Below are 17,760 nucleotides of genomic sequence, written 5' to 3' on the forward strand. Positions count from 1 at the left end.
ACAAAGTGTGACAACCAGATTTTTCAAATGTTTTGTAAGTTGCTTCCACAGTGTAAGTCTAAAACCTAATAGATTACTACTTATGCCATGGGAAAATCCCATGCACCCAAACGATTGCTGCCATATAATGGTGCCCATTTTACGTGTTTTGTAAGCTTGGCTTAATTTTTCTTGATGGAAAATTTGCCCTCAAGAATTAATAGTGCCTAAGTAAGCCTACAGAGTCCTTCCATTGACTTCAGTTGTGTAGCTCCCTCTGTAAGAGAGAGACTGCCTGCTGCAGGTTTGGCATAAAGCATTAAGAAAATATTCCTTGATCAAAATTTGGCAGGTTTGCAAATCTTGGAATACTTCATGTCACAAAGAAGAAAGTGTTTGAAACTCTGGAAACACGCATGATAGATGCTTGCAAAAAAGGGTACAACCCGGGACTCCTGGTGCATCCTGAACTTGGCTATCTGCAGGCAGAAGGATGTGGAGACAGACAGCTAACTGGTATGTAGAAATGATGGCCTGCTTTTAATAGGTCTTTTACTAAAAACAAGTTTAGCTTCTGAAAACACAGATTCCTAGCCAGAAAAAGGCCTTGGGTAGTAAAACAGCCTGTGGCTATGTGCTTTAAGAGGTGGTGTGTTGTTGCCGTGTTTTAGGGAATCTGAAAGAAAGAGTCTTTGCTGTCAGCACGCACATGAGAATGGAGCAACTTCCTTCCATAGCTGCCTGTACCCACCTCTGCACCTGTATTTCATTGCTCTTATCCTGTTTGATAAGCTGATAGTCATTTTGCAGTATTGCTGCAAGACATGATATCCTTAAGTAACCTGGGGACCTTCTTTTGAGAATAGCTGTTTCATTCTAGCTGCTTTTCACCCATATCCCTGTAAAACCTGCGGTCTACGTTGCTTTCAGGCACTGTATAGAGGCATTCAAATGTTCTTAGTGGCGGCCTTTGTCCTTTTCACAACCTTTATAAATTGAGAGCAGAAAATAGTTGTTTTCTATATGTCTCTTAATTATGTATCTTATCTTAAATAACATCTGATGCACAAATTGCAAGATGAATGCAGTATATTGTGAATAGTTGCTCCTCTCTGCTTAAAAAGAGAGAAGCCAGTGGATGCCGAATGGAAAGGAAAACATTTCCTTGCTGTTGGTGCCTTTTGATAGTAATGTTTGGAAAATGCTCTCTCTGTTTCGTTATGGCTCCCCTACCCCTTGTGTTAATTCATCTATCTGTCTACTTATCGGTTCCAGAACGAGAAAGAGAAATTATTCGTCAGGCAGCAATACAGCAGACTAAAGAAATGGATCTCAGTGTGGTGCGTCTTATGTTTACAGCCTTTCTCCCTGACAGTAATGGTAGTTTCACACGGAAACTTGATCCTGTCATATCAGATGCAATATATGACAGCAGTAAGTATATTTGGCTTTCATTACTTTTTTAATAAGGGGCAAGCTTTTGTACATACAAAAATGATACGTAGATATTGCTATATGTAGACTCATCTAGCCCTGCCTACTTGCTTGTTATTTGATCAATAACAAGTAAGTAGCCCATGGATAATTGGCCCTATGTCTATCCAAGTACACATGGTATCATTCTGGTTTTTCATAGATGGTGATGTAAGCTGTAAAGGAAGATTTTATTTTGCTATTAGCATGTTTAATCCTGCCACTTTTATTATGAGGATTTTGTAAATTCTTGTTATATTCATAAGAAGTGCTTGAATTTTGCGGAGTTTTCAGTTCCTTTCTATGACAAAGCCTTGTCACACAAGATGTGAGGAAAAAATTACTTTGCTTCAATCCTGTTGAGAATTTGACTCCTTTCAGTTTTGCTGGCTATCTGCTTGTCCTTGTTTTGTGAGACTAATACAACCAGAGTTCTCAATCCATTTCCTTTAGTCCTGTCAGTATTTTTTATACTTCTGTTACATCCCTCTACTTGTCTTTTTTCTAAGTGAATCTTTTCACTTCACGTTTTCCCTTGCGCTTTTTGATTCTACTTACTGATCTTACCTGAACCCTTTCTGCTGCCTGAGTTTTCCTCCCTACAGCTGTGGATTACCATGTTCCTGATAGTCATTCTGTAATGACTCAGAAAAAGTACAATTTTTTTTTCTTTGTGCAACAGTCATGTCTGTATCATCGCTGTTTAAGGACAAAGACTAGATGAAAAGGTATTAAATGCAACTGTTCTAATATAGTCTATTGCTTGCTATTAATTGGGGAATGTAGTGATGTAGCACAGCCATCTTGCATACATTCACTGAGTGAAAAAACGTGATGTCTCCTGTTCTTACGGCACACATGAGCTGCATTTTCTGGATGAGGAAACACAATCTTTTCATCTGGAGACTGAGGTTTACCAAACAGTGTCTTTAAGGAATCTTGATTTTCATTAGAAACAATTACAGATTCCATTTGTTTTCATTACTTGTATCTCACCCCTGCATAATGATAGAGAATATTTGTAAAGCAAAGAGGAGGACAAAGCATCAACAGACGTAGAGCGTGTGTCAAGCCATGCATATAAAAACAATTGAAGTTATCCTATCCTTCTGAATCTGACCATCAAAATTTTGACTCCAACTAAGGAGACTAACAGAGGGGAAATCTTGTATGCATGTTTCTGCTGTTTTAAGTTGCTACATAGATGTCAGTTACTAGTTTCTGAGCTCCCAAGGTGAATTCTTGGTGGTTAGTTCCAAAAGGTTTTTCTCAGGTTTTTGTTTTTCTAATGAGTATTAGCACCATTCAAGCCTCTTCCACAGAACAGACACAGCTTGTGCTAGCATAATGGTCTATCACCCAAAGCATCCAGACGTAGAGCGTGTGTCAAGCCATGCATATAAAAACAATTGAAGTTATCCTATCCTTCTGAATCTGACCATCAAAATTTTGACTCCAACTAAGGAGACTAACAGAGGGGAAATCTTGTATGCATGTTTCTGCTGTTTTAAGTTGCTACATAGATGTCAGTTACTAGTTTCTGAGCTCCCAAGGTGAATTCTTGGTGGTTAGTTCCAAAAGGTTTTTCTCAGGTTTTTGTTTTTCTAATGAGTATTAGCACCATTCAAGCCTCTTCCACAGAACAGACACAACTTGTGCTAGCATAATGGTCTATCACAGCTGCTTTTACTTATCAGATGATAGTTCTGTCTTGAGGACCAATAGGTATCCATTGGTGCCTCTACTAAGATCTGTGGAGGTGGGCTTTTTGATCACAGTCCAGTATGTTGGCCAAGGACTGACAATGCTTTCAGGTAAGCCACAGTGTAAAGCAAAGCATTGCATACTGCATTCAAATAGTGAGATACAGGGAACAGCTCTCAAGAGTGTCACGCTGTCAAGAAAGCAGGGAAGAAAAAAGTTCTCTCGTAATGTTCTCTCTCTTGTCATAAAGTTAGTACTAGTGCAGAGTGCTGGATGCAATTCACTGCTGTGCTACTTTACTAGTGCAGTAATTGCACTGGAATGGCCAGGGCCTTATTTTATAGTTCACAGTTCAGTCAAAGCTTAGAGGATACAAGATTATGCCTTTCAGATGAAAAACTGTTGATTTATTCATGTTAAAAAAAACCATAGACAAATTTAGGTAGGTTGTATTGGAGGCTTGTCTTTCTATTGCATTTCTGTGTGTTGTGCTTGGGTTTTTTTGAAATCTAAAACTGTTAGGAAGGTAAGTGTTTTTCTTAATCTTTCCTTTCAATAGAAGCTCCCAATGCCTCCAACTTAAAAATCGTAAGAATGGACAGAACAGCAGGGTGCGTAACAGGAGGGGAAGAGATTTACCTTCTCTGTGACAAGGTTCAGAAAGGTAAGAGTCCTGAGTATTAAAAGGCACACCAGGGTGTTCAACTGGAGTACACGTGAAGCCTGCTGTGCTGCCTTAGTATTCTCCCGCTCTGATAGCACAGCAGGATTGGTAAGCACTCAGCCTTTCTGGAAGTCAGGCCAGCAGTCCAGAAAATTAATAAATCAAAATATTCTGTTGCAAAGCAAATTCAGTTTGTGTTGCCTCCACAGAGACCATGTGATCATCTTTGTTCTTCTCAAATTTCTGCCTTTGTGCATGTTCTGGGTTTTTTGTGGGTGGTGGGTCCTGGGTGATGTTTGACTCCATTAACTAACACCTGCTCTGAATTATTTTAAAGTTTCTGATTTATTATTAAGTTCCTGATTATAAAGAGTAAGTATGAGCATTCTCTATTAATCACCGATGGGAACTAAATGCGTTCGGCACTGCTGCTAGTAACTTCATTTTTATGTATATGCTAATGGTAGAGACTACTCAGTGTAAACAGATACTTCTCACAGACTCATTTTGGTAATCTCTGCTCATGGCTATGAATGTGTCAGGATTGGGCAGTGTGGATTTGGATGCTTTTGTTTTTGGATAGGAAGATAGGAAGATAATGGTTAATGTGGTTGGTTGTAGTATTTGGGCTGAACTGAAAAGAAAAAAACGGGAGTGAGGGTAATCCTTTGCGTTTTTCAGCTATAGGCAATACCTGGGACTCCCTGGTGTAGATTGCATGGTGGAGTGGGTGCCCTGTTCTCACCTGTTTGGAATCGGTCCCTGCACATGTTAAAATCACACTGACGTTTTCTGTTAATACAGGCTGTCCTTTTCCACCTCTCTTTCTGGCAAATGTTCTTCTACCACTTAGGAAAGAGAGAGGGTTTTAGGGGTTTTGAAAAAACTGTTTTCCTTCAGTGGTGTATATACCCTCTGCTATCAGAAGGACTGAGATGAAACATAACTCTTGTGCACGAAATAAATAAATAAATGTCTGACTCAGTGGAAGCCCTGAGGTGGGGTTTCCCCTCAGCCGGATCGGGGTTTCCCCTGACCTCATTGCTCTCAGAAACCTCCTGCCTGAAGGAACTTAAGCATGCAGGACAGCAGGACTGGAAGCGGTGGTTCACAGTCTTGAGACTAGCAGGTGGTGGATCAGAGGAAGCAGTCTGTCTGCTCCAAAAGCCTCTCCTGCGTCAGTCACCCTAAGAGGGAATAGGCTTTTTCTAGCTTTTTCTCACCAGGAGTGCTGGGGAAGGAGTATGCTAGTGTGATATTTCCCAGCTTCTCCTAAAACCAGAAATAAATAAATACAAAGAGAATGAAAGAAAATTTGTTTAGAGGAGCAGAAGCCAAATCTCATGTTTCTGGCCCATGTTGTGTTTGGGGGGTGAGGGATCACTGCTGACGTGCCGCTCGCTCACGCCCTTGCCGTCTCTCAGAGCTGCAGCTCCAAAGTGGCACTCTGCCAGCAGCAAGCGGAACTTTAACTGTGGTACTTCAGGTTTTGCTACAGTTTTTTGAACTGAAACTGTTGGAGGAGAGAGGGTGGTTTCTACGTTTCATGCGTCAAGTTCTCCCCTCCCTACACGTTTGTTCCAAATAAAGCTCCTCTGGAATGTTTTATAGCCCTAGAATAGGAAGAGGTAGTGAACCTAGTTCTCCTTTTACTGCTCAGTAAATAGAGAGCAACTTCAGTGAAGTCATTAGAATTACGCTGTTCTGAAATTGATGTAAAAAATGGGTTATTTATGGTGTTTTCATAAAATGGATAAAGGTAATTCATGTATTATTCATGTAATATTATCATCCAGCCAAAATGTAACCGTGTTGATTTTTATCTGAAATAAACTTAGCCAAAGGTTAAACAAATGCACAAACATCCCAAAGAGTGTGTCTTTTACTCTTCGCAGATGATATTCAAATACGTTTCTATGAAGAGGATGAGAATGGAGGTATTTGGGAAGGCTTTGGAGACTTTTCTCCTACAGATGTACATAGACAAGTAAGTAACAGACCATTTGTCATTTGTTAATGATTTTCTCATCTCCATAACAATTAGTAAATTAGGTGAAAGCATCTGTATCCCGTACTAACCTCTTCTTTTGTTGGTTACTTCCTAATAATAATACAATCTTAACTGTTCTTTAAAGATGTACATTAGCTAACTAGGCAGGTTAGGAATACAGTGCAAGGAAATTGGGAGATAGACCCATTGCTTTAACATGCACCAGTGTAAATTGGGATAGGATACATAAAAAGCTCTCAGAGCTCCTGTGAACACACTGAGAAAGCCACAGAATAGATGCTAAATGATGAGGGGACAAACAGTGCAGTACTAACATACATGATGTGGTGATACTTTGCATGGCAGTTCTGTCTTTCCCAAAAGGCTTTAGGTATCGAACTCAAAAGTGCAACTGAAAGCTAAAATGGAAGTTTATTGTTGTAGCAGCCTTTTGCTAAGAATTGTTGCCTCCCAAGCCGCGAACCAACTCCTGCAAAATAACACGAATGTAAAAGAAAGCCATCAAAACCCATGCTCCATGATAGATGTGCTTATCATTGTTTCCTTCACAGTTTGCTATTGTGTTCAAAACACCCAAGTATCGAGATGTCAATATCACAAAGCCAGCATCTGTATTTGTACAACTGCGTCGGAAATCTGATCTAGAAACAAGCGAACCAAAGCCTTTTCTCTACTATCCGGAAATCAAAGGTAATTCATTAAACCTGTTTTATATATCGGAAACAGAAACTGCAGGGTCCCTAGGAATGTTCTTAATAAGATAGGACTTGTTGGATGAGGGATTTTTCTTTTTTGCTGGTAGTTATTTTTAGAAAATAGGTTATTTGCCTCCTTGTTTTGTGCAGAGCTAATATGAAAAGTGGTAGCTCTCTAATGCTGTAATGGGGTTTTAGGTTTTTTGTTGGACTGGTAGGCAGTAAATCCGTGAGTGTTTTCGTAGTGAAGCTTACTCCCTGCAAGTTTCCTATATGCATGCATGCCTGTCCATACAGTAGATGGCACTCTCTTCCTCTTGAGTTTCTGCAGAGTAATATCTGAGGACACTTTACTGTCAGTACTTTCAGATGAAACCTTAAACCAAAGACTGGTTGGTATCTGGTGGAAAAAGTATGAATTTTGCAGTTCTCTCCTTTTACCATCATGCCTCACAATTTCATTGATGTTTTTGAATTTTCCAATTGCCTGTACTAGTTAAGTAAGCCCAAGACACTTCTTGCGAGAGTAGGGAAAGTGCTGGTTCAGTCTCGTGTGTTAAAATGTTAGTCGCTTAGCAGAAGTAGAATAGTTGGCATCAGACCTGCTTCCTAAGTTGTTAGTGAAAAGAAGTTTAACTAGCAGATCTGTGCCCCTTAAAGTCCACATTTGAAATGTTTGACATGAATGGCAGCAGCAATCGTGGTTTTAAATATCAATAATGTTAATGATATGGAAATGCCTTGAGGCCCAAGTCAGAATTGGCGCTTCATTGTACTAAGACAGTAATCTTTCTGCTTAACACTTTACCTGCCTGCAGGTTACACTGTTAATTCTGAATCTTGCACGTTTTCAGTGCCTAGCTTAGAGCCATGTTAAAATCAATACTCTGTCAAACTCTCTGAAATATGTGTGCATCAGTGATAATGGACTAAGGACAGCTTCAGGAGGGGAGGGGTGGTGGCTGATGTCCAAGTGAATCTACTTTATACCTATTATAATAAAATAGCAGAAAGCTTGTATTCACAAAAACTTCAGAGTTGCTAGAGGATTTTTGCATCGGTAATGGTTTCAGGAATCTCTTGCACAAGTTTTATGGAAAGTGTACAACTGCAGAGCAAAGTTGCCAGATTTGAAGCAAACTTCTTTCACGCGCCTCTTAATGTTGAATTAATTTTACTCCATTGTTATGTGCGTTTTCGGATCCCCTACACAACCTAATCATGAAATTACCATTTAGGGACTGGTTTTTTCCCTTGTTGCAAGTGTTCACACAAACTTAGACATGTGTATGTGGATTTTTTGTTTGTTTCTCTGACTAGATTGCTCTCTAGAGTTTTCTCTCCTCGTCAGTGTGAGTATGCCTGGTGCGTGCATGCATACATACTTACAGATCGTGTACGCCTGGAAATAATGCACTTGTACTTTTTAGTATGCTGTTTCATGTATTCAGCTGTCTCATTTGATGCACTGACTGATGTGCCTGTGCATGAAATTTCTTTTTGTCATATGGCTGTTGAAAACTACTAGATCGTTTAATGAAGAAAGGATATTTTGTTCTTTCCTCAACAGTTCTACTGGATTTTAACCCCTCTAATGTTTGTATCCCTATTTTTATAGCTCTTGTCATGACATTTTCACTTTCCCTAGTCACTGGGATACTTCTTTTAAATCTTTGTGTTTTGCTTTCCAGGGGGGCTAAGTATTACACTATAAAATATTTAGGCTTTTTTTTCCCTACTGCTGCTCAGCATGGTTTGACAGTATTATGTCCTGCCTGAAAATAAGCGATCTTTATTCTGGTGGCTTTTCTGATATTTTAAGTAAATCATTTCAAGCAAACGTTGTTTTCACCATTTCTTGCCATCCTGACCCTTAAACAGAAGTTCAAAGGGCACTGCAGGTACTCTGCACTGTTGGAAATGAAAGTGCCTTGTGATTTGCTGACCCTTTGATAAGGGTCCATTTCTGAAGTAGATTTGCTTAGTAGAAGAGCCTGTGCTTATATTCCCCAAAGGTAAATTTTCTTGAACAAGTTTGTGGTTTGGTGTACTTGTGCTGGTTTATGACTTGGCTTAGACATAGAAGAATTTTGGGACCACTGATTTCCAGGGCTCTAAGTACATGAGACGCTTTTGAAGGAAACTGAGCCCCCTGAGACGTCTCTGCACATTTCCCTCCCAGTCTGAGCACAAGGCACCTGATGTTACTGAAGAGACCACGCGGGCCCGAGCGATGCTCTTGGTCTCACGGGGGACTTGGCACTAGCTTGTTTCTCACAGGAATTCTCACTGCTCCATTACATACAAAGTTGTTCTGTTATTTGGAGCTAGAAGAGTAGTTGACTCTTCTACAGCACTCTGCATTTTCCTTTATAAACTAGTAAACTTTAGTAGTGCTTTCTGTACACACATCCTGTTCTGTGCATGGCCACCAGTAAGAGTGACTCCTTATCCCGTCTATTCCTTCTAACCCAGATAAAGAAGAAGTGCAAAGGAAACGACAGAAGCTCATGCCAAACTTCTCTGATGGCTATGGTGGAGGCAGCGGCGCAGGAGGCGGTGGCATGTATGGAGGGGGAGGTGGCGGTGCTGGCTCTGGTAAGGCAGCAGTTTTGGGCAAAGAGGGGAAGGGGTTCTACTTTGAGAGCAGGACAGATGTTTATTCTGATTTTTAAAATGCAGTGAGGATTTTGTCTCCTTCTAGGTAGGTAAGGCCTGACTCTCCTGTCTTTTGTACCAATGTTACTCATTCCAGTCAAGCATCTCCTTGTTTTCTAAATATTTCTTCAGCTCCTTTGCCTTCCCACTTGGATATAAGGCTCGTGGTGACTTTTTTTCCTCTTCCTTGAAGCTTTAAGTCACAGGTAGCACCTTTCTAGTTGAGGGAGTCTGAGTCAGGAATCCATCATGCCTTAGCTTTGTTGCTTCCTAGGGCCTCGAAGGCACTGAAGTTCATGAGACAGCTCAGCTAAGTACCATCTTGGATGCTTAAAATTAAACAGGTTCTTAATTGTTTCTGGGACCAGGAGTGGAATTTGGCAAATTAACCCTGTTAGTGCAAAGAACTGTTAAAAAATTTGCGATACTATTTAGTAGATTTTCTATTGTGCTCTATCTTTTGAAGCCAGAGCATATCTGAGGTGCAGGATCATAAGAGCATTGCTTTGATTCTTGCAGCAGAACATTAAAAACCTGTAGATCAGCAAATGTCATCTGAACCACAATACCTTTGGAACCCTTTTTTTTAGAGCAGGGGACAGAGCAGCAGTTTTCAAACTGTTACATGCATTGCTAGCAGCACATCTATAACATAACACTAGAATACAAATCTGTTGTAATCACAAAGATTCAAAATCATAGAGGTAGCTTCTGAAGTCTCAGTTGAGTTTTAGATGAAGCATACCTAGTGAGAATACATTTGTGCGGCCTTATGGATGTTGGGATAGAGAGTGTCACTAGCCAACCGTCTAGAATTCCTTTGGATTTTTTAAGGGGTGGGGGAGAGTTCACCTTCAGTCTGGAAAATTTATTTTAATCGGATGGAATAAAGCAGGAGGTATGTAGAAAACAAAATTTCAGTTCTTTAGGTTCAGTGTTCTTCCAGATGGTGTTTTCATTGCTTTAGGGTGTAATTCTATTAATTCTTCATCTTTTTCCTTTCTTTAGGGTTCAGTTATCCCTCATATGGATACTCTGCTTTTGGAGGGATGCACTTCCATCCTGGCACAACAAAGTCCAATGCTGGAATGAAACATGGTAACAGTAAAAATGTCCTTCCAGCAACAGTTGAATTGAGTTTGACCATCTTTATTTTCTTCTCCAGTATGAGCTGAAGTGTCATGCAAGTCTAGCTAAGCGGGCTGGGGAGGGCTATTTTTTCCCTAGAATCAGTCTCTTTTCTAGAACCTCTGGCAGCAGAGGGGTTTGTGTAGATTATACTGCCCTGCTTCTCTTTAATTCTCTCCAAGTCTACCTTAAAAGCTGTGTGCATGTTCCTTTTTACTGCTAACTCCTGAGAAGCAGTCACCGAAACCCCTCCACGTGCTTCTATATTCCGTGTATTTTTCGAGCAACAGCCCTTTTGTTTGCTTGAACGTGCTGATTACAAGTGACCCAAGGACTAGGCCAGAGAAAAAGTATCTTCCTTTGTTGCCACAGTCTGGTACTATGCAGTAGCCCAGAGAAATAACATAAAAGTCAATGGAAAAGATTAAGTTAATAATAAGGGCATTCTTGGCTTCCTAAAATAGGGAAGTCATTTCAAATCTACATGTTGAATACTCTGTAGTTATTTCCAGAGTCTCAGGGATGAATTTTCTGTCAGAAAAACAAAAGTAAATCTCAATAATTCTGCTAGATTTCCTGGGAATACTTCAGACTTGCGTTCTGGTACCATAAAAAGAGAGGTATATCTGTTATTATTTATCAAAGTTTATCTTTAAAGCAGAGGCTGTCAAAAACATAACATCATTTTAGAGCAAGTTACATTGCTAGGCCTGTCCATGTGCGTTGGCACCTGGAGTATTATGATTCATGAGTGTTTAATGATAGCATCTATGTCAAAGTAAATTTTTGTATCGAGTTCTTTAGGGTTTGGTTATGGCTAGTTGAGCTTTATCACTTGCATAAAAAAGCAACAGTGTTGGACACTAATGATACTAATTTTTGTTTGAAGGACTATCAAATAGCACAGCTGAACAAGATGGGAAGAGCTCTGATAAACAAAGTGACAAATGGAACGTGAAACATGATGTGAAAGTGGAAACTATGGAGAGGAATGAGTGCAGAACCTCTGGTGATAATGAGGAAAAGGAGGATGCTGCTTCTTCCTGTAAAACTGAAGTAAATGAAGCAGATTGCAGGTGGCAGGGTAAGTGAGCAAGTAAATGTATTGGGGGTGGATCAAACTGCAGTATGGGCAAAGCTGGTGTTAAAGGCCTGGAAACTCCATAAACATCTGCTTGCTGTTTTCAAAATATGATAATGCCTCCTGGAGGAAACAGGAGGGATTCCATTCCCCCAAATCTAAGGTCCCTCCCCATACATAGTTCTGTAGATAATCTTCCACCTTTGTACTGCCACTGGGCAACTGAACTTCTGCTTGTCATGCAAGAAGAGATAGCTTAGCCTGCTGGGCACATTTAACACTGCTTTATAATAAACCTGTATGAGGAACACTGAAAGCAGTGAAGGTACATGGAATACAATTCAGCAGTTGACTTGGCTTTTGATATTTGATAGGCTTTAATGGATGAGTAAATGGATGTTGGCCTGATTGTTGCAGTAGTTCCTCCCTGCAATTCAACTGTTAAATTGCATGCAAAGTAGTGTTAAAGGTTTGAATTTAAAATGTAAACGTATCTGTTCCCATGTGACAAATACACAGTAAAATAACACTGTTGGGTAGCAAAGTCTTAGACATCAAACTGGTGAGCAAAAGGGGAGGAAAGCAAGAGTAGTCAGTAGAAATGGTTTAGCAGTAGAGTTGTAAAATATGTGAAGACTACAAATCACCCTTTCCCAGACAGTAAGACTTCCTTTTCCTGGATTGTTTTTTAAAAGAGTTGATGGGCACTTTTTTAAAGGATTTGAGTGATCATGCTGCTCATGAAATTAAAAAAACAAGAGTTGGACTAGAGAGACATGGTAGTAGTAGGAATTGAGCAGGAAGGATTTTTTTGTTCTTGGCTTTTACCAAGTGCAATGTGATCTAGACCACTTCTGTTGTTCCCTCCTTGGTCAGGGAGAGAGAAGGCATGTTGTCTTGTGTGTATCAGCCCTGTGTGACACTTGCTATTAACAGCACTAGAAACTGTGGCTTGGGAAACCAAAGTCGCGTAGTAGATGGGTTGTAGTTGCAAAAACCTCCAAGGTGTAGCTTCTTGTCATCTGAGAAACAGATGGTGCTCCTGAGAAAAGCTGAAGAACTTGCTGTTTGCAGTTCTGGCTGTGATAAATCCCGGGACTGATTCAGAGAGCAAAATCTTTTGCTGATATGTGAAGAAATAATAATGTCCATTTAGCAGTCACCAAGGAGGGGCCTGAATTGTTGACCTGGTTTCTGCGTAATGAACATTGTAGGCAGGAAGTTGACTGTTTCTTTTCTTTATCTATTATAACGGCATGAAAAGAGCCAATTTCAAGCTCCAGATTATATGAAGAATAGATGCAGAACAACAAGCTCCATGAAATGGCTACTGCAGAGTAGAACATTTGGGTGTTAGACTAAAAGATGCTATCTTGTAGTATTTTGAAGGATATCTTTTCTGTGTGCTTGATGTGGCAAATCAAAGAGGTACACCATCCAGTTTTTTGGACTTTGGAAATGTCTATAATGAGAAAAGGCTGAACTGCTTAACACCCTTTACCCTGGATATATATCCTGAAGATAACATCCATTTAATGCTGCTATTTAGTGTTAAGAGATAAATAGCAAATATAAATATATTAGCCTGGGCATATAGCATAGGAACCACAGTGGTGTATTGGCTAGAACACTAAGCTTCATGGATAGCTGAGTAAGTCTTTGGCTTACAGAAATGATGTATTCATGTTCATCAGGGATATGCTTCTAACTCAGTCTAAATGCCTGGGGTTTTGTAGCTGGAGATCCTGGGTATTCTTTCCCTGTGTGTGCTTTAAATGACAAAGTCTGTTTTACTTGTTTGCTGTTAGTAATTTCTAACATTACAAGGTTTTATAGAAACATGAAACTGTTCAAGATACAGGCTGGTTTCAGATGATACTGCTTCCCAGAATGACGACTGTGGTTTGAAAGTTCATCTGTGTCATTTTTGCTAGTTTCTTGCTGATACAGAACCACAAAGGTATTGAGAGCGCAGCTAGAGTGACTTTTTTCCACAAATGAGTTTCTTTCCTCCCCTTTCTGCCTTTTGCCTCCCCACCATGACAAATTCTGCTTTTTGAAATCTCAGTGGTTGTACATTTTATAAATCTAAAATCAGGATACTACCAATATTAAGCATTGTAAACACTGGAATGTTTTAAACAGGTGAAGAGACTGTGCTGCTGCTGTAAAGCAGGAGAGGCTGCATGGTTCGAGTCGGAGAGGGGGCACAAAGTCCTGCATTTATTCCATAGCTTTTCTGTGAGTTTCTGTGCAATAATTGACAGGTCACTTAGGCTTCTTGTGCCTCAGTTTCCTCAAGTCTTAAACTACTCAGAACTGCATGGGAGGTTCTTTTCAGTGCTCTATGGACGAGAGTCCTTGGATGTCGCTTGTGTCTAAGCAAATCCAAGTTCCTGCTCCTTTTGTCTCATTACACACAAGAGCACATCAGTGCAATTAATTCGGTGCCACTCAAACTAAAGGTAGCTTCCAGAGTTGGACTGTTCTCAGGATTCCTGCTGCCTGAATGCTCAGCATGCACCTAGTTTTTCTTGTAAGGGACTCATTCCCTCTATCCTTATCTCTCAGGAGTAATTAGCAACCTGTCTCAGTGAATCAGTAAATAATGCTTGGTGGTCTGCACTTTGTATTTCTTTGGCAGCACAAACGCCTGTCAAAAGAAGGTGGTGTTGCAAGGAAGCCAGCCGAACTAATGAAGACAAAACTTTGTGTTGCAGATGGTCTGTTCCTGGAGAAGGCTATGCAGCTTGCCAGGCGTCACTGCAATGCTCTCTTCGATTATGCTGTAACTGGAGACGTGAAGATGCTGTTGGCTGTTCAGCGCCATCTCACTGTTGTCCAGGATGATAACGGAGACAAGTAAGTTGGCCTGTACTTACTGGGTTGAAAGTCATGTTTTTGATGGCAGAATGGTGTGGTCGATTTGTTCTGTCCCCTGCGGGTGCTGATCGTGGATTGTAGCACTGCTCTAATCAAACAAATGTTGTTCTCCTTTGCTGTTTGGGAGAAGTACGGCTGCGATTTGGACATTTTTGTTGCATTTGCAGAAGTCACTTACACCACAAAGTTCATTGACCCAGTACCTGTCCGAAAGTAATCTGGTCATTGAGGGTATGTTGAGCATGTTATGAGTTTGTTTGCCTTTTTTTACTTAAAATCTTGACTGAGCATGAAGTGCTATGCTTGCATCATGATACACAGTTGATGGAGATACTCAGCTTTGTGCTGAAGGAGAGTGCCCTGCTTTTTATTCCATGCAAGTTACTAAGTCTTCATAGGAAGCTTTAAGTTACAGATGCACTGGGAGACGTAGAAATAATAGCTGGAGGGTCCATGCTGCTTTTCTCCCACTGACACCAAGTTCTTCCCAGAGGACAGTATTTTGCTCTTGCTTACGTGTGTACTGTACTGTTGTCTTCCAAGAGATTACACAGATGTTTGTGGCAGACTTGGCTGCTAGTATTTGCTTATCAGTCCTGCAGTAATGTGGGCTGGAGTAGAAATCCATTTTGTTCCTCTACAGCTATGCAGATTCTGTGGGACTCAGAGTGAAATACAGTGAGGAACTAAAGATCAGTAGTTATTTAAAAGCAAATTCAGTGGAATTGGCTCTGAACACATGCAAAGATAATCTCTTGAATAAGCAAGTGACATTATCACATCCTCACTTTTTAGCTGGCAGGCTTTGGGCAGGCCCTGTGCAATCACTTATGTTTCCTTAAATTGCAATATTTTGTACCGTAGAAGCCATATAAGCTTTAAGGTGTCCAGCTAGATGGAAAATTACAAGTGACTGAGACATGCTGTCCCACTGTTTGATTACTCTGTGAGAGGCTACTATTTTCGCTCCACTTTCAGTGAAAATAGGTCTCAGATTACTGATAAAGGACTGCAAAATCAGAGATAGCTACTTTACTTGCTTTGCTTTCCAATTGGCAACCTAATGTCTGCTTTGAGGAAAGCAGGAATATGAACGAGGCAGTAGCTAGCAACAAAATCTGCTAGCGCTTTGGACAATACAGCTTCTGTGTTTTAAGGGGGGGGGAGGGGAAGCAGGGGGTAGAGGAGTATTGAGCAAGTAGGACCTGCATTTAAATATCAATAAGGTACCCCTCAGATTTGGACTTGCAGGACATTTCAACAAAGTCAAAATACTTTTCAGAATGATGGTAAATAGTTGTTTTCTTCCTGGATCAAGAAGTACCTGCAAGTATGTGAAGCTCAAGCTCACGTTGCCTTTCTCCTAGGCTGTGAGCATGTAATACATCTAAATTACTCTGCAGCTTTTTAACAAAACAAAGTTTTGGTGACTGTCTTCCAGCTCTTTCGCAGGAGCTGTTTAAAAAAAAAAAAGTCAAAATTCATAAATCGATTTCTCTAATTTTCACTTTAATCATTAAAATTATATGGCAAAAATGGTACCATTTTTGCTTAAGCCTTTAAGGAAATGTTGCTGTCAACAATTTTGCTCACCTTTCTTTCATCACAGTAGTATGTAGGGAATGAAAATACCTTTAGGGGGACCTGTGTTGTATTTTGCGGCTTTGAGACAAAATATGTTAATCTGCGATTAGTGTATATTTACAGTGGGCAGTCGGTAACACCGGCTGTTACTGCATTTATACCAGTGCCGCCGCTCTCCAGAAGCCTGATGGTATTACAGCACTCTGCCTCCACGCGGTGCTGAAATGCTTTTTTTGATGTAGGACTGTTTAAGAAATGGAATTGCCTGCCCTTTGGTGGTCTAGTCAGCATGTCTTTACAGCATCACATGTAGTGGCAGGGTAAAAGTAAAATACTTGCTACAGGAAAGAGAACTAAAGGCAGTAGAAGAGCAAATACGTTTCTGAAGTAAGATTTGGAAATACAATGTCAGCATGATAGAGCATAAGAAGCAGCATCTACCAGAGAGCAGGGGAACATCTCTTTTACGGTAGTGGTGGGACTGTTTGAACAACACAGGAGAGTTGAAGGAGGGAAGGCGCCATGGTACTGCCTACGGCAGTGTCCAGAACCAATAAAACAGGCCCTTCAAGGATGAGTTTGGTTTAGAAATGATAATTTTTTCCCTTTTTAAAATAACTTCTGGTTTTGAGTGCTCTCAGTCTCAATTTCAAGATGACTCTGTGCCCTGAATGGCAAGGAACTTCTTTTTATTTTTCTGATGAAAGCGTAGATCTGAGTATATTCAGGTATTTCTGGAGCAGCATAACAAACACACCACATGTCCTACATTGATATTGTGTGTCAGCAGCAATATGCTAAAAAGATGAGCCCAGAAGTTGGCCAGCATCTGTTAAGGGAGAGCTTGGCAAGATATGTTTCAAAACAAAGGGCGTGACTTTGAAATGAAGTCACAAGGGAACAAGACAAATCGAGTTCTGTTGGAGAGGGGTGATGGGATTCACAACCTGTTTTTTTCCTGGTGTCTTTTTGCAAGTGCGGCTGCTCTGGCTGGTGCCGAAGGGCCTGGCTCTGGAGAAGGGCACGGGAAAGGCCGTTGCATTAACCCGGTAGAAGTGGTGAAGTGTCTTGCTCTGCAGAGCCCCAAACCAGGTTTTTCCTTTGGCATGACGTCTCTGGCCACTGCTGCAGATCCTATGGCTGTTAGTCACCAGGCCTGAGTCCTCAGTCATTTTTCTGTTTGAAAACGAAGAAAAGAAAAACCCACAGATCTGGGGAAACCCCCAAGGGAAAATCTGCTTTGCTGGCGGAGAGGCCTGTGGAAACTCTGGAGGAAGGTTTTGACAGTAAGAGGTGTTCATGTGCTGCATAATTCAAAACATGAAAAAACCAAAACAGCGAAGAATCTGGGGATTTCGAACAAATTCTGAAACAACTCTCTCATGATACAAAGTTTGTATTTATTAGACTATTAGTTAAGTTATGCTCAGGACCAGCAAAAGCCACCCCGAGTCTGTTTTTATGATTGAAGGGTTAAACACAGTTATCTTCTGACTAGCTTTTTTTAACGTTGGGATTCATTTTAGGTGCTGGTATTTAGTGCTGAAATCATGACCTCTAATAGTCAAGTGTTTATATCAGTTAGAATTCAATCAGATCCACAGCAAAACCTTAAAATTTTTATAATACATTTGAAAATAATGTGAATTTGTTAATCTGGTTTTTGTTTGTTTCAGTGTCCTTCATTTAGCGATCATCCACCTTCATACTGAGCTGGTGAAAAACCTCTTGGAAGTGATACCTGATTTGAATTATAATGACATCATTAACATGAGAAATGACCTTTATCAGGTACGCTCTTGCGGTGGTATAAGTGTTGTTGATTGTTCAGCCAGCAAAAAAGAAATTGCACAACTTACCGTCTGTCTTATTTTTCTTCTGTTCGTTGGAATGAGCCCAG

General features: G+C 40.4%; 1 protein-coding gene across 1 annotated transcript in view; it reads left to right on the top strand.

The window, feature by feature from the left end:
* NFKB1 (nuclear factor kappa B subunit 1) overlaps positions 1-17,760 on the top strand; it is a 47,509-nt gene that overhangs the window by 20,682 nt on the left and 9,067 nt on the right. The window contains exons 6-15 of the mRNA XM_009273555.1: positions 332-495; positions 1,255-1,413; positions 3,716-3,820; positions 5,716-5,807; positions 6,383-6,521; positions 9,002-9,124; positions 10,193-10,282; positions 11,202-11,396; positions 14,114-14,255; positions 17,537-17,651. Of these exons, the coding sequence (XP_009271830.1) occupies positions 332-495; positions 1,255-1,413; positions 3,716-3,820; positions 5,716-5,807; positions 6,383-6,521; positions 9,002-9,124; positions 10,193-10,282; positions 11,202-11,396; positions 14,114-14,255; positions 17,537-17,651 (1,324 nt within the window). The remainder of the gene's footprint in view (positions 1-331; positions 496-1,254; positions 1,414-3,715; positions 3,821-5,715; positions 5,808-6,382; positions 6,522-9,001; positions 9,125-10,192; positions 10,283-11,201; positions 11,397-14,113; positions 14,256-17,536; positions 17,652-17,760) is intronic.

This window comes from Aptenodytes forsteri, unplaced genomic scaffold, assembly GCF_000699145.1.
Source record: "Aptenodytes forsteri isolate BGI_AS27 unplaced genomic scaffold, ASM69914v1 Scaffold93, whole genome shotgun sequence".
Lineage (NCBI taxonomy): Eukaryota > Metazoa > Chordata > Aves > Sphenisciformes > Spheniscidae > Aptenodytes > Aptenodytes forsteri.